Source organism: Myotis daubentonii, chromosome 4 (assembly GCF_963259705.1).
Source record: "Myotis daubentonii chromosome 4, mMyoDau2.1, whole genome shotgun sequence".
In the NCBI taxonomy this organism is placed as follows: Eukaryota; Metazoa; Chordata; class Mammalia; order Chiroptera; family Vespertilionidae; genus Myotis; species Myotis daubentonii.
Genome location: NC_081843.1, coordinates 59,742,437 through 59,755,788, shown reverse-complemented (window position 1 = coordinate 59,755,788; position 13,352 = coordinate 59,742,437). Strand labels below are relative to the sequence as shown.

The window sequence follows — 13,352 nt, the reverse complement described above, 5'->3', positions numbered from 1 at the left end:
TAATTCTTGTTAAAAACTACACAAGTAAAAATTAATCATGTTTTACAATACTCTATTATTTCGTAAAAGCAAGCTACTGTGTTTAATGTGTAAGCAGTAAATTTAAGGTATTTTTCAGATGTTTAATTAGAAACATTTATTACTAACCAATTATTCGCTCCACTATTTGATACTGTTTATGCAGATCATCTGTAAGTTCTTGCTGGCAATTATAATATTCCACATCTTCTGGAGAAGCATTTTTCAACCTGAAAGATTAAAGCAAGGGACATGCTTCAAAATCTTGCCTAAATAACCTATCCCCCAAAAAACTATCAGTAACACAAAATGTACCATTTTGCCACTTATCTTGTGAGTCAGTTTAAGTAATAAACTAAAACAGAAATAAAACAAAGCATAATTAATTTTAAAAATTTATAGTATATGAGAGATATACTAAGTGACTGTCAAGAATTTATGTATGGGTATTCCTAAGAACTTTTAGGAGATAAAATACAAATTTCTCCATAAATAAGTTATTTTAGGTTATCCTTTGATTCTTCACAATGTACTCCTTGTTAATAAAAACCTTAGTAATAATCTTAAATCTATAAAAATATTAATAATACATGTCATATCTACCATCTTTTTGTTTCCTGATCTTTTTTCTTATAATTATCCAATTTTTTCATTCCTCTAACATTCTGTTGTTTAAGGGTTTCTTCTGTCTCCCAAGTATTGTGAATATGGGACCATCCTTTCCATTTAATTAAATATTGGATTTCTCCTGGTTCCTTGTTTTTTTCAAATCCTGCATTTGGGTCACCATCTGCTTCAACTGCATAGATGGTTGTTGTAGCACCAGTAGCTGAAAAGCAAAGCACAATACATTCCCTGTAATTCTGTTATAGGAATACTTCCATTCAACTCAAAAATTAAAGAATATGAATAGAAAAATATATACTCTCAAGTCAAATATCAGGGCACAGGAATTTATGTGAAGTTACATTATATGTATATAATAAAAACTCAGAATTTTAGAACAGAAAAATTATCTAATTTAATCACCTCAGTATTAAAATTAGAAAAAACAAGGTCAAAACTTAGTGGCAAACCTAAGAGTATACAGCAATATACAAAAACTGTTGATTGGGAGACTGATAATTAGAAACTAAAATAACTTTAAAATCATTTTTAAAAACTGCATGCCTGAAATCACTATGTCAAAGAAATATCTGCACCCCCATGTTCACTGTAGCATCATTTATAATAGCCAAGCCAAGGAAACAATCTAAGTGTCTACAGATGAATGAATAAAGAAAGTTTGATATATATATGAATATTATCATCCATTAAAAAGGAAATCTGCCATTGTGACATGGACTTTGAGGGCATTATGCTGAGTGAAATAGGTCAGACAGAGAAAGGCAAATACTATATGCTCTCATGTACAAAAGCTTTAAAAAACAAACAAACACCAAACAACCTAGTAGGAAAAGACATTAGATTTATAGTTACCAGAGGTGGGAGGAATATGATGAAAGTGGCCAAAACATTCAAAATTCCAGTTATAAGATAAATAGTACTAGGATGTAATGTATAACATAATGACTATAGTCAACACTGCTATATGGTATATTTGAAAGTTACTAAGAGAATAGATTCTCTGGTTTTTTTTTTATTAAATTTACTGGGGTGATATTGGTCAACATGAACATATAGGTTTCGAGTGTGGGTTTTTATATTGTAAGATTTGTATATTGCACTGTGTGCCCACAGCCCAGTCAAATCTTCTCCTTTCACCATATATTAGGGTCCCCTCTGGCAAGCACCACTCTGCTGTTTGTATTCTTGAGTTTCAGTTTTATATCTCACATGAGTGAATTCATATGGTTCTTAGCCTTTTCTGACTGACTTATTTCACTTAGCAAACTCTCAAGATCCATCCATGCTGTTGCAAATGGCGCTATTTCATCCTTTTCTATGGCTGAGTAGTATTCCATTGTGTCTATGTACTGCATCTTACTAAGAGAGCAGATTCTAAAAATTCTCACACTAGAAAAATTTTCTTTCCTTTTTTATTTATTGTTTCTATGAGCTATTGGATGTTACCTAAACTTATTGTGGTAATTATTTTGCAATACAGGTAAATCATTATGCTGTCCAACTTAAACTTATACAATGCTATATGTCAATTATATCTCAACTAGAGGCCTGTTGCAGAAAGATTCCTGCAAGAATAGGGCTTCCTGCAGCCGGAGCAAAGCAGCAGAGATGGGAGCAAAACCTGCCAAGGCGGGCTTCGTTCCCGTCTCCGCTGCCTCGGCTCCGCTCCCGTCTCCGCTGCATCTGCTCCCTCCCTTCTCCACTGCTTTGCTCCCTTCTGCAGCACTTGGCTTCCTTCTACGCTGTCTTCATCTTAGTTGGGTTAATTTGCATACTCACTCTGATTGGCTGGTGGGCGTAGCGGAGTGACACCAATTTGCATGTTTCTTTTATTAGTGTAGACTAGAGGCCCAGTGCATGAAATTTGTGCATGGGGGAGGAGGGATATCCCTCAGTCTGGCCTGTACCCTCTCCAGTCCAGGACCCCTCAGGGGATGTCTAACTGCCAGCAGTTGAACATCCCTCTTGCAATCCCAAACCGCTGGCTCCTAATCACTCACCTGCCTGCCGTCCTGATCCCCCTAATTGATCTACCCTTGTTGGCCTGATCACCCTAACTGCTCTCCCCTGCCGGCCTGATCCCTAACTGCTCTCCCCTGCTGGCCTGATCATCCATAACCGCCTCTGCCTCGGCCCCGCCACCATGGCTTTTTCCGAAGGATGTCCGGAAGGCCATATGGAAGATGTCCTATCTAATTAGCATATTACCGTTTTATTCGATAATACAAAAAGGAGAAAAATGCATGTCAAGATAAGGAAAATTAACCTACATATTTGAAGTAAAACAAAAATACATTAAAAAAAAAAAACTCTCCAAAAACAGAACAAGAAATAAAAAAACCAAACTCTGAAATCAAAAGCACCTAAATAACTATTATTTAGGCATGGCAACAGAAAAACTCAAATACACAGGTTAAAAATTTTATATTTATCTGAAATACATGAACTGAGATTAAATACCTAGTTGTTGGGAAGAAAATACTCAAGCGATGCAAAGTATATTTTATAGCAAATAAGTAAAACAGAAGAAAATCTATAATCTTGGCTTTCAAAATTAAAAAATCTTCAAGAAATATTTTATTTAATCTAGTAATATTATTGAAACCACCCAACAGTAAATGTGTTTTGTTTTTAAATACCTCCTTTTCTTCCAATCCGACAATCCATAAATCGTTCTATTGTTTCGAATTCCTCTTCCTCGGGTTGAGGAACATCCTCTCCACAGACTTCAAGGAGGTCATCAGAATCTGTTTTCATTTCTTCATCTTCCTTATAGCTCACATTGACAGTTGCTTGGCGACGAGAACTTCTTTTATCATTATCATAATCTTCATCGTCGTCCTCCTCAGATGAATCAATCTGTCTCTTTTTTTGTCCAAGAATCTTCTTTCCATTTTTTGACTTAGATCTAGGAAAGACCAGGGAGAGAGAGGTGTTTTATAGAAACAATGTCATAAAACCAGAATTGAGAAACTATATACAAAAAGAATAAATACCTTCTATAACCAACAATTTTCAGCAAATCGAGAACATACTTACCTATTTTGAGGTTTTCTACTTTTAACTTTGTTTTTTGGTTCATAATCAGATTCCGTTTCATCACAACTGCTTTTATCTCCTTCTTCTTCAGATTCTGAATCTGAACCAGATTGAGATGGAGATCCTGATGCAGACATCTGCCAATCTTCACTGTACGTAAAATATATAAAATACATTTATTTATATTTACATCTTATTGCAAATTTTATCTCATAAAATACAAAAATAATAAAATAAATTGTATTCTAAATATTAAAAATATTGTTGCTTTCATGCATACTAAAAACACTTGTGTCTGTAGAAAAAGAAAAACATTCTAGAAAATATTTGTCATAGATTTCTCCCATAACTCCAGAGTTTTGTTAATCATTTACTTTATACCTCAATGAATGGCCATACATAAATGTTAGTTTGACTATCACTATGGATGAAAATAGTATACTAATTTTAAGAAACACAGGGTTTAATTTTTAAAATATTGTATAATGATTATACTTACCCACTTAAAAACAAAAATTCAAATCTCTTACAATTACCTGGAGATAGTGAATTTAAAAATATACCCTTCAAAACTGATTTTAAAAAATAGTACATGTTCATAAAAACTTAAAACAGAGTATGGGAAAATATATTTTTGAAAAATCAGCCCATCTTAAACCTTTAATTATTACCTTCATTACTATTTTTAATCTAATTCCAATCAACATACACAAATAAAATAATGGATGCATATTTTAATATTCTGCCATAATATAAATTCTGAATAAAAGATTTACACTGAGTTCTATATAAGAACTGTCTCATAGTCACTGCTTCTACTCCATTGCTCTGAATCTCTTGTACTAATGACTATGTTAATGGTTACATAAGCAAGTACATATGATAAGATCTGCTTTATAATAAAAACATAATAGAGAAACAAATTTTTTTTATCTTGAAATCTTTTCAGAGTTTATACATTAGCAGTAACAAGTGGCAGAATATATGAAAAGTCTCCATTTTATATTTTTATAATATAAATTATGATTTTTATATCCAAGCAAGTCTATTAATCATCCAACATTACTCTTTTTAAAGTATGTATATTTTATTGATTTTTACAAAGAGGAAGGGAGATAGAGTTAGAAACATTTATGAGAGTGAAACATTGATGGGCTGCCTCTTGCACGCCCCCTACTGGGGATCGAGCCAGCAAGCAAGGTACATGGCCTTGACCAGAATCGAACCTGGGACCCTTCAGTCCACAGGCTGATGCTCTATCCACTGAGCCAAACCAGTTACGGCCCGACATTACTCTTATTCTCAGCTTGCACCTATGCCGAGTTTAGAAATTACTAACTGGAGAAGAGTTACATATCTGATGAGACACAATAGTTGAAAATGAACTTAGTAAAGTAGAAGACAGATCTGGGAAAATTAGCCAGATTGTAGCACAGAAATAAAAAGATATAAAACATGATATAGTAAGATTCATGGAAGATAGAATAGATGATCCAATAAATATATATACAACGGATATGATCCAAGACAAATTTACATCTATTAATAGTAGTACTAGAGAGAGAAAATATCCAGACACAATGACTGAATTTTCAGAAACTAATAAAAGATATGCATCTTCATATTAAAGATACATAAGATTAGATGCAAAAGCAGAGTAACAGATTCAAAGCTAGATATACCAAAGTGAAAATGCAAAATATCAAAGAAAATTGAAAAGGAGACAATAGAAAAATGCTTTCGAAAAAAATGAGAGGGGAAAAAACTCAGACCATCTAAATATCTGAATTGAGAATCTGAAGTACTTCTAATACTTTAAGAAATTACAGTGAGTTCCTAAATGAGTTCTACAAAGTAAATTTCATATCCATATGAATAGTAAGAATAACTGTTAACATAAATTAACAGAATAACCCCAAATCCATCATCAGTTGATCCTTTACACCCTTATACTGAAGTTAAGATTATCTGACATTATCAATAAGCAGATACTTTGAAGTTTAAAAATATGTAAGGGAGAGGAGTTATAGGAGATAAACAATTAGCACAAAAACCTTAAGTCATCACAGAAAGATAAATGTTAAGAATTAATGGTTTAACCCAGCCGGCATGGCTAGGTAGTTGAGTGTTGACCTATGAACCAGGAGGTCATGGTTTGCTTCCCAGTCAGGGAACATGCCCAGGTTGGGGTTTCAATCCCCAGTGGGGGGTGTGCAGGAGGCAGCTGATCAATGACTCTCTCTTATCAATGATGTTTCTATCTCTCCCTCTCCATTCCTCTCCTGAAATCAGTAAAAATATATTTAAAAAATAATTAATGGTTTAAATTAACCTAATTAAATGCCATGAATCAAGAGTTTACAAAAGTCCATTTTTGGTAACAATTTCTAATAAAGGAAGAAATACGGAATCATTAGAATTTTCTTGATATGAGAGCAAGTAATTAATTGCACAAAATCACATACTCTTTATGCTTTTTCCTTTTGACCTCACTCGATGTGTCATCAGAATCTTCACTGCTAGAGGAATCCTGTAGGAAAAAAAATAATCAAAGTTAATGTTATTAATGATTGCAATTTAACCATCACATCAAATTTTTGCTTGTCATATTATTTAAAGTTCACTTTGCTAATAACAGTAAATATAAAACCTCTTTTTCCCATGTTGTTATGTTTATACCATTAGCACATAAAGTGATCAATAACATTTCTATTTAAATTTATAATATAGCCAGTGAAATTAGGTAAACACTATGTCAGCATTTTGTACAAAAATTTTAAAATCTGTCATCTGTTACATATAAGGGAGCTCCCTCAACAGAAACTTTACAGACATAAAATATTCAAAATGATGAAAAGCAAGGACCTACAAATAAGATTACTCAACTCAGCAAGGCTATCATTTAACATGAAAGGAGAAAGGAAGCTGAAGGAGTTTATCACCACCAAACCAGCATTATAAGAAATGTTAAAGGGACTTCTTTAAGGAGTTAAAAAAATGATGAAAACTACAAATAAAATGGCAGTCACCACATACCTATAAATAATTACTTTAAATGGAATGAATTAAATGCTCCAATCAAAAGACAGGGCAGCTGAATGGAGAAGAAAATAAGACAACAATTTGGCAACATGCACAAGAGACCCACTTCAGATTGAAAGACACACACAAACTGAATATAAAGAGATGAAAAAGCTATTTTATGCAAAAGGAAATGAAAAGAAGCTGGAGCAGCTATATTTGTATCAGACAAAATAGACTTTAAAAATAAAGGCTATAATGCCCCGCTGGTGTGGCTCAATGGTTGAGCATTGACTCATGAACCAGGAGATTCAGTTCAATTCCTGGTCAAGGCACATGCCTGGGTTGCAGGCTTGATCTCCAGTACGGGGCATGCAGGAGGCACCGGATCAAACATCACCATTGATGTTTCTGTCTCTCTCTCCCTTCCTCTCTCTGAAATCAATAAAAACAAAAAAAGAACATTGCATATAAAATACTGAAGTACCCATCGATAGACAATTGGATAATGATGTGGTACATATATAAAATGGAATAGTACTCTAACATGAAAAAGAATGAAATCTTACTATTTGCAACAACATGGATGGACCTAGAGGGTATTATGCTAAGTGAAATAAGTCAGATAAAGACAAATACCACATAATTCCACTCAAATGTGGAATTAAAAAAAAATTGAATAAAAACAGGAATAAACTTATAGATACAGAGAATAAACTTATAGTTGCCACATGGGAGGAAGGTTAGAGGGCTGAGAGGAAAAGGTGAAGGGATTAAGTAGTACAAATTGGCAGTTGTAAGAGTTACAGAGATGTAAATTACAGCACAGGGAATATAGTCAATAATCTTAATATATAAAGAGGCAATATGCAAATTAGGCCAGGACACCCTATCACAGGGGTCCTCAAACTTTTTAAACAGGGGGCCAGTTCACTGTCCCTCAGACCGTTGGAGGGCCAGACTATAGTTTAAGAAAAAACTATGAACAAATTCCTATGCACACTGAACATATCTTATTTTGAAGTAAAAATACAAAACGGGAACAAATACAGTATTTGTATTTGCATGTGGCCCGCGGGCCATAGATTGAGGACCCCTGCCCTATCGGGACAACTGGACAGGTAAAGGTGAGGCCTGGAGCAGAGAAAGGGGATCCTGCCCCAGCCAGTGCAGCAGCTCCGGCGGCCCAGAGAGGACACAGGCAGAGGGGTGAGGGGGGCCTGGGGGAGAAGTCAGGGACGGTCCAGCCTGACTTCCTAGGTGGCCCATGAGGTGCCTCCTCACACAGCAGGTGGCGGGGCACCTCCTCGCGCGATTGGGCCTCTAGTATTGTAATAACTATGCATGGTGCCAGGTAGATATTAGACTTAGGGGAGAGGGGACCACTTCGTAAGTTATATAAATGTCTAACCACTATGATGTACACCTGACACAATATAATACTGAATGTAAACTGTAATTGAAAAAATGAATCTATCAACTCTGGAGACCATTATTATTGCCTAGTATGACCTCAATAAAGAATCTTAACTGTTGGTATGTCAAATTTTAATATTTTTCTCCCCTATTAGGCTCACATGCACATAGGAACTACAGCGTTTATAGCTGCAGCCTATTCTTTTAAAAATATGTTGAGAATTTTATTAATATTCTGTATAAATATGATTTAAACAGTATATTATTTCTTCATTCATATATGTGTAAACACATACATATGTGTATTTTCCTGGTATTCACATTTAGCTTATTTCTAGTTTTGCTTTGATGAGCAAATGCACATCAATTTCCATTTCTTATTTTGGATTAATCCTTAAAAGTACAATTATTAGGTAAAATCTCTATTCCAAGACTCTTGATACACATATTTAAATGATCTCTTATCCTTTAAAAACACTTATTATTTCTAATAATCTCTTAAGTATCTTCCTACTTAAATAATTAGGCATCATATCTACTTTTAAAATATTAGCTTTCATAATGAAAATTCACCTCTTCTGATCCACTATTAGATGAAACTTGTTGTTGTTGTTGCTGCTGGTGCTGCTGCTGCTGCTGCTGCTTCTTGAGCATTGCGGATCTCTGAACAGCCAGAATACTAGGGCTGGATTTCCAAAACTATAATAGAAATATGGACCAGTAAAGGATAAAGTTTTGAAAAAAACTGAAGAGGTTATTTTATTGAAAAGCACTACCAACATTTTCACTGCCTCCAAATAATAAAGACTACCTTCCTTACTCACATGTAATATAATATTAGTGTAATCTAATAAAGATAAAATGTTTACCTTTAGTTGCATATAAATATTTATGCAAGTTTCGTAAACAATGTTCTTTTGTGTTACAAGTTAACTTTCAGAAACAAAGTGATAATATGAGACACCAGTGTTACTCCAAGTATGGCTGCTTATTTTTTCTAATTGGTATGAAGTAAACATGAAGAGCTTAAGTCAGAATGCAAATCAGCTACATTACTAAGAACTTTTTTTTCTCCTGACAATATTTTCTCCATGAAGAAAGCTATGTGTTTATATTCTGGTCCAAGCATCTTATGAATGGTACTCTGGCCCAAGCATCTTAGGATTGGATCTCTAAGTAATACTATATATGCTATTATGAAGTGTAGACAAGTTTTATTAAGTCTTGTAGTAGCTTTTACAAACAGAATGTCCCTTAGTTTATTCCATCAGGTATCTTCAAGGAAGCAGAGTTCTCCTGCTACTAGCAATAAAGTATCTCCATGAAGATCTTGAAAGTAGAGATCAGACACTGTAAAAGTTAACAAAAAGATCTCACAGTCTTTAATATTTATCTGTTGGACACTAAACATGCAACTCAATGTCTGCCTCACAAAGAAGAATAGGTTTGGTGTGTGTTTATTTTGTATTTGATGTTTTATAGTTACAGATTCTCTTCCAAGCCAATTATTCCACAGATATTAAACCATAAGTGAAAATCACTGAAAATAAATTTTAATTAAAATTAATGTTTATAAAAGCTAGATAAAGAATGCTATAAATTGTCTGGCTAGTGTAGCTTAGTGGTTGAGTGTCAACCCATGAAGCAAGAGGTCCCCAGATCAATTCCTGGTCAGCGCATGTTTTCCAGTCAGGATATATGCCCCAACTTGTGGCTCAATCCCCAGTGGGGAGGAAGGCATGCAGGAGGCAGCCAATCGATGTTTCTCTCTCAGATGTTTCTATTTCTCCATCCCTCTCCCTCCTTCTCTCTCTAAAATCAATAAAAAGATGTTTTTTTTAAAAAAGAGAATCAATGTTATAAATCTTCCTTCATTGGATACTTTATTACCTCAGCTCCATCAACTTTTGGTGGTTTTGCTTGAACTTTGTTCTCTCCAGAAGTGTCTGACTCAGACTCTGACTGACTGCCCGATTCAGATCCAGAGTCAGAGTCACTGCTACCTGACTGGCTACTGCTTCCATCACTACTGCTTCCAGAACTGGAACCAGATCCAGAGCCCGAAGCTGACCCAGAATCATCATCCGACTGGCTGCAATATGAAAATGAACAGATTTCAAACAAAATTCATTAGGAATTTAATCTTTCTTAAAAAGTCACCAGAAAACCGCAAATCATTAAACTTTGTTTATTTCAAACTTTCTATGGCCAAAGAGAAAAAGGAAATAAGGTTAATTTATAATAACTGACATGGTTAATAGATTTTATACAATTTGGGCCAAAACGTTAAGTAATCAGATCACAATCTTCCTCCAAGATAATGAACATATTCTACCAAGTACAGAATTCTGGGCTACAAACTTGGAAAGTTTAAGCCACAAGAATATTCTTAAGAGGCTACTTGGCTATAGTAAAATATTAAGAAGAACTTGTGAAGAAAAGGTTAAAAAAATGTGTTGAAAATTCTCATGGTAACAGGTGGAAGTTTATTTGTAGTTTCTACTTGTTTTCAAGTTTATATCTATGTTTTATCATTTTAGGAAAATGTGATTTATTATAACTAGGCTAATATAAAATACAAGGTACTAAAAAGTAAAATCAGTAATTGTTCCTCTGAGAAAATCGACTGTCATGATTCCACAGTAATAATCTAAAATAACAGCAAATTCTCACAATCTTTCCTAACCTCTATACACACAAACGTGAAAGCAATTAATCGTTCATTGAGAAACTATCAATTTTCCCATTACTAATTTTCAGTTCAGGGAAGCCTAGATATGGTCTGAACTAAACAATTGAATATATAAAGTATTATTATCCCCAAGGCCATTTGTTCATGTGGCATTCACATTTGAATTATTGACAATTACAGAATAAAATTTTTGACACACAGACAGCCTTTGATGTAATTTCATCTGGCTTTATAAGCAACAATAGGTAATGTTATCTATATAAAGAAAAACTCATGCTTCAAGTCTTCTGTTGTAATTTTCAGAAAAACCACCAGATGGAAGTATTACCCTATGAAAATAGATTTCATTAAAATGAATTACTTCCTAAAAGTAATTCTCCTTTCCAACAGCAAGGAGTTAATAGTTTCCACATGGAAACAGTGACATAAAAGTTTGCAAGAAAATTTTTTATTTCAAACGTGAGAAATAAATTAAAATGTTTAAAATGCAAATATATACAGATTTTTTCAATGGAAATATAGAAACAATAAACAAAAATTTGGTTCCTAAGAGCTATGATATAAAAATCATTGTTGTTACAATTTCTATCCTCTGATCACATGATTCTGAAGTCTAAAAACAGAACTAATTAAGTAAAACAACAACAAAAAAAACGTATCCCTTAAAAAAAGGGGGGGCGGGGGGAGCATATGTAATACTTTCAATAAAGATTTATAAAACAAAAAACCCACAAAAAATATTACCCCTGTTTTACTTGAGTCCCTTGAGAGAAGTTTTAGCAAGAACATTAGAGAAGATATTTTCCCTTACATACAATTTCATTCTACTGTGACCTGATAGGTAAGAGACATCTACTTATTCAATAAACTTAACTGAGAACAACCATGTTAGGCACTGGAAAGATGGAGATGAGACAGTCCTTTAGAGAACTTCATAAGCCTGGTATGGACAGATGGTCATGTCAATCAATAAATACCATTCTGTGCTATATTTAAGATAATGGATCCAGGTATAAAGGGAGCACTGATGACACAACCAAGTTTGGTACAGTAATAACATTCAGAAGAAAGCATAGTCGAACTAATTCTTTAGGAAGGAATAGGCAAAAGGGATTTCACTTTAATTGTTTATAAGCTTCTTGAGGGTACTGTTTATTTTTCCAGAGTACCTACCATAGTACCTTTTACAGGTGGCTACTCAACAAATACTTGGAAAAGTAAACAAATAAATTATTTAATATGGGGGTGAGGGGCCCATCATGGGCCTATATCTTAGTCATATCTTGACAGTCCTTCAAGATGAATAGGGAGTCAACATTCCTTATTATTAGGCAAGACATGGTTCTGGCTGGAGATAAAAGTAAACAGCCTGAATCTAGGCTACTCTAGTGGCATAGGTTTATTATTAGAATGTTTCTACCTTAGATATTAGAAGTATAAAGTATTTATTTACTTTGTTTAGTTATTCTTAGTAGGGTTGAGAACAAGATTTCTTTACAATTCTTTTTGTCCTTTAGGAAAACTCCCTCCTATAATCATATTATTGTCATAAAGTCAACTGAAAAAATCTAATTCTGTATGGCCAATTGATTTAATTAGGGTCATTTGCTTTTTATTCATTTGGATTTATTATTTACTTGGACTGAACCTGAGAGCTGCAAAACTTATAGTCCAAGTTCAGCTTCCATCCTATCTCCTCTATACTATGCCCTCTCTCCCCATTTAGTAATTATTTTTAAAACTTATTTCCTCCCTTTTTTAACATAAGCAAATTATGAATAAGAATGTTTATATCCCCTTTCATAAACAATCAGATTTATACTCATGTGTATACACACACACACGTACAGAGAGAGGGGGGGGGGAGAGAATAACAGGAAAATTCAGCAAAAATTTAAAAATTAGTGAATCTGTGCAAAAGGTATATAATAAACATTCTTGCAAAGAACTTTTATGCATAGATGCATAACTCATGAACACAGACAATAGTGTGGAGAAGGCCTGGCGTGGAAGAGGTCAATGGGGGAAAAAAGGAGACATCTTTAATACTTTTCACAACAGAGATTAATTTTTAAAAATACTTGGTACCATTCTTGCAACTTTTCTGAAATTAAAAATTCAAAATAAAAATGTCAATAAAACAAAAACATTTCCAATACCACAAGCATTTGTCATTAAGTGAAATCTCATTTGCTGATAACGGATACAAAATGAGAAAATTTAAAAGCCACAAAAGTCAAATGATTATGAGGTTGGTAAACATTCGGTAGTATGCTATTATACAGTCAGTCAATAAAATGGCCAAAACACAGGTGAAGTATAAAAACTACACAAGCTTTTCCTGGATGTGAGGGCGATCTGGCTGCGACATCTGTCACCCCATTGATCGCCAGGGTTGATTCGGCTGATCTGGCTGGCTAGGCGGGTGTCACCCTCCTCCCTCACCGATCATGTGCGTCCCTCCCGAAGCTGCGCGCTCGGTCGAAGAGGACGATCTCCCCCCCCACCACCCCCCCACCCCCCCGCAGGAGAGGACCGG

At 34.3% G+C, this 13,352-nt stretch overlaps 1 protein-coding gene across 6 annotated transcripts in view; it reads right to left on the bottom strand.

Annotated features, from left to right (window-relative positions):
• CHD1 (chromodomain helicase DNA binding protein 1) overlaps positions 1 to 13,352 on the bottom strand; it is a 78,213-nt gene that overhangs the window by 43,495 nt on the left and 21,366 nt on the right. For 5 of the 6 annotated variants that reach the window (XM_059694029.1, XM_059694024.1, XM_059694025.1 and 2 more), the window contains exons 3-9: positions 10,012 to 10,213; positions 8,695 to 8,820; positions 6,150 to 6,214; positions 3,685 to 3,834; positions 3,285 to 3,553; positions 622 to 847; positions 148 to 248 (exon numbers count right to left, since the gene is read on the bottom strand). In XM_059694029.1, coding sequence (XP_059550012.1) covers positions 148 to 248; positions 622 to 847; positions 3,285 to 3,553; positions 3,685 to 3,834; positions 6,150 to 6,214; positions 8,695 to 8,820; positions 10,012 to 10,213 — 1,139 coding nt within the window. The remainder of the gene's footprint in view (positions 1 to 147; positions 249 to 621; positions 848 to 3,284; positions 3,554 to 3,684; positions 3,835 to 6,149; positions 6,215 to 8,694; positions 8,821 to 10,011; positions 10,214 to 13,352) is intronic. The other variant, XM_059694027.1, reaches the window with a different exon arrangement.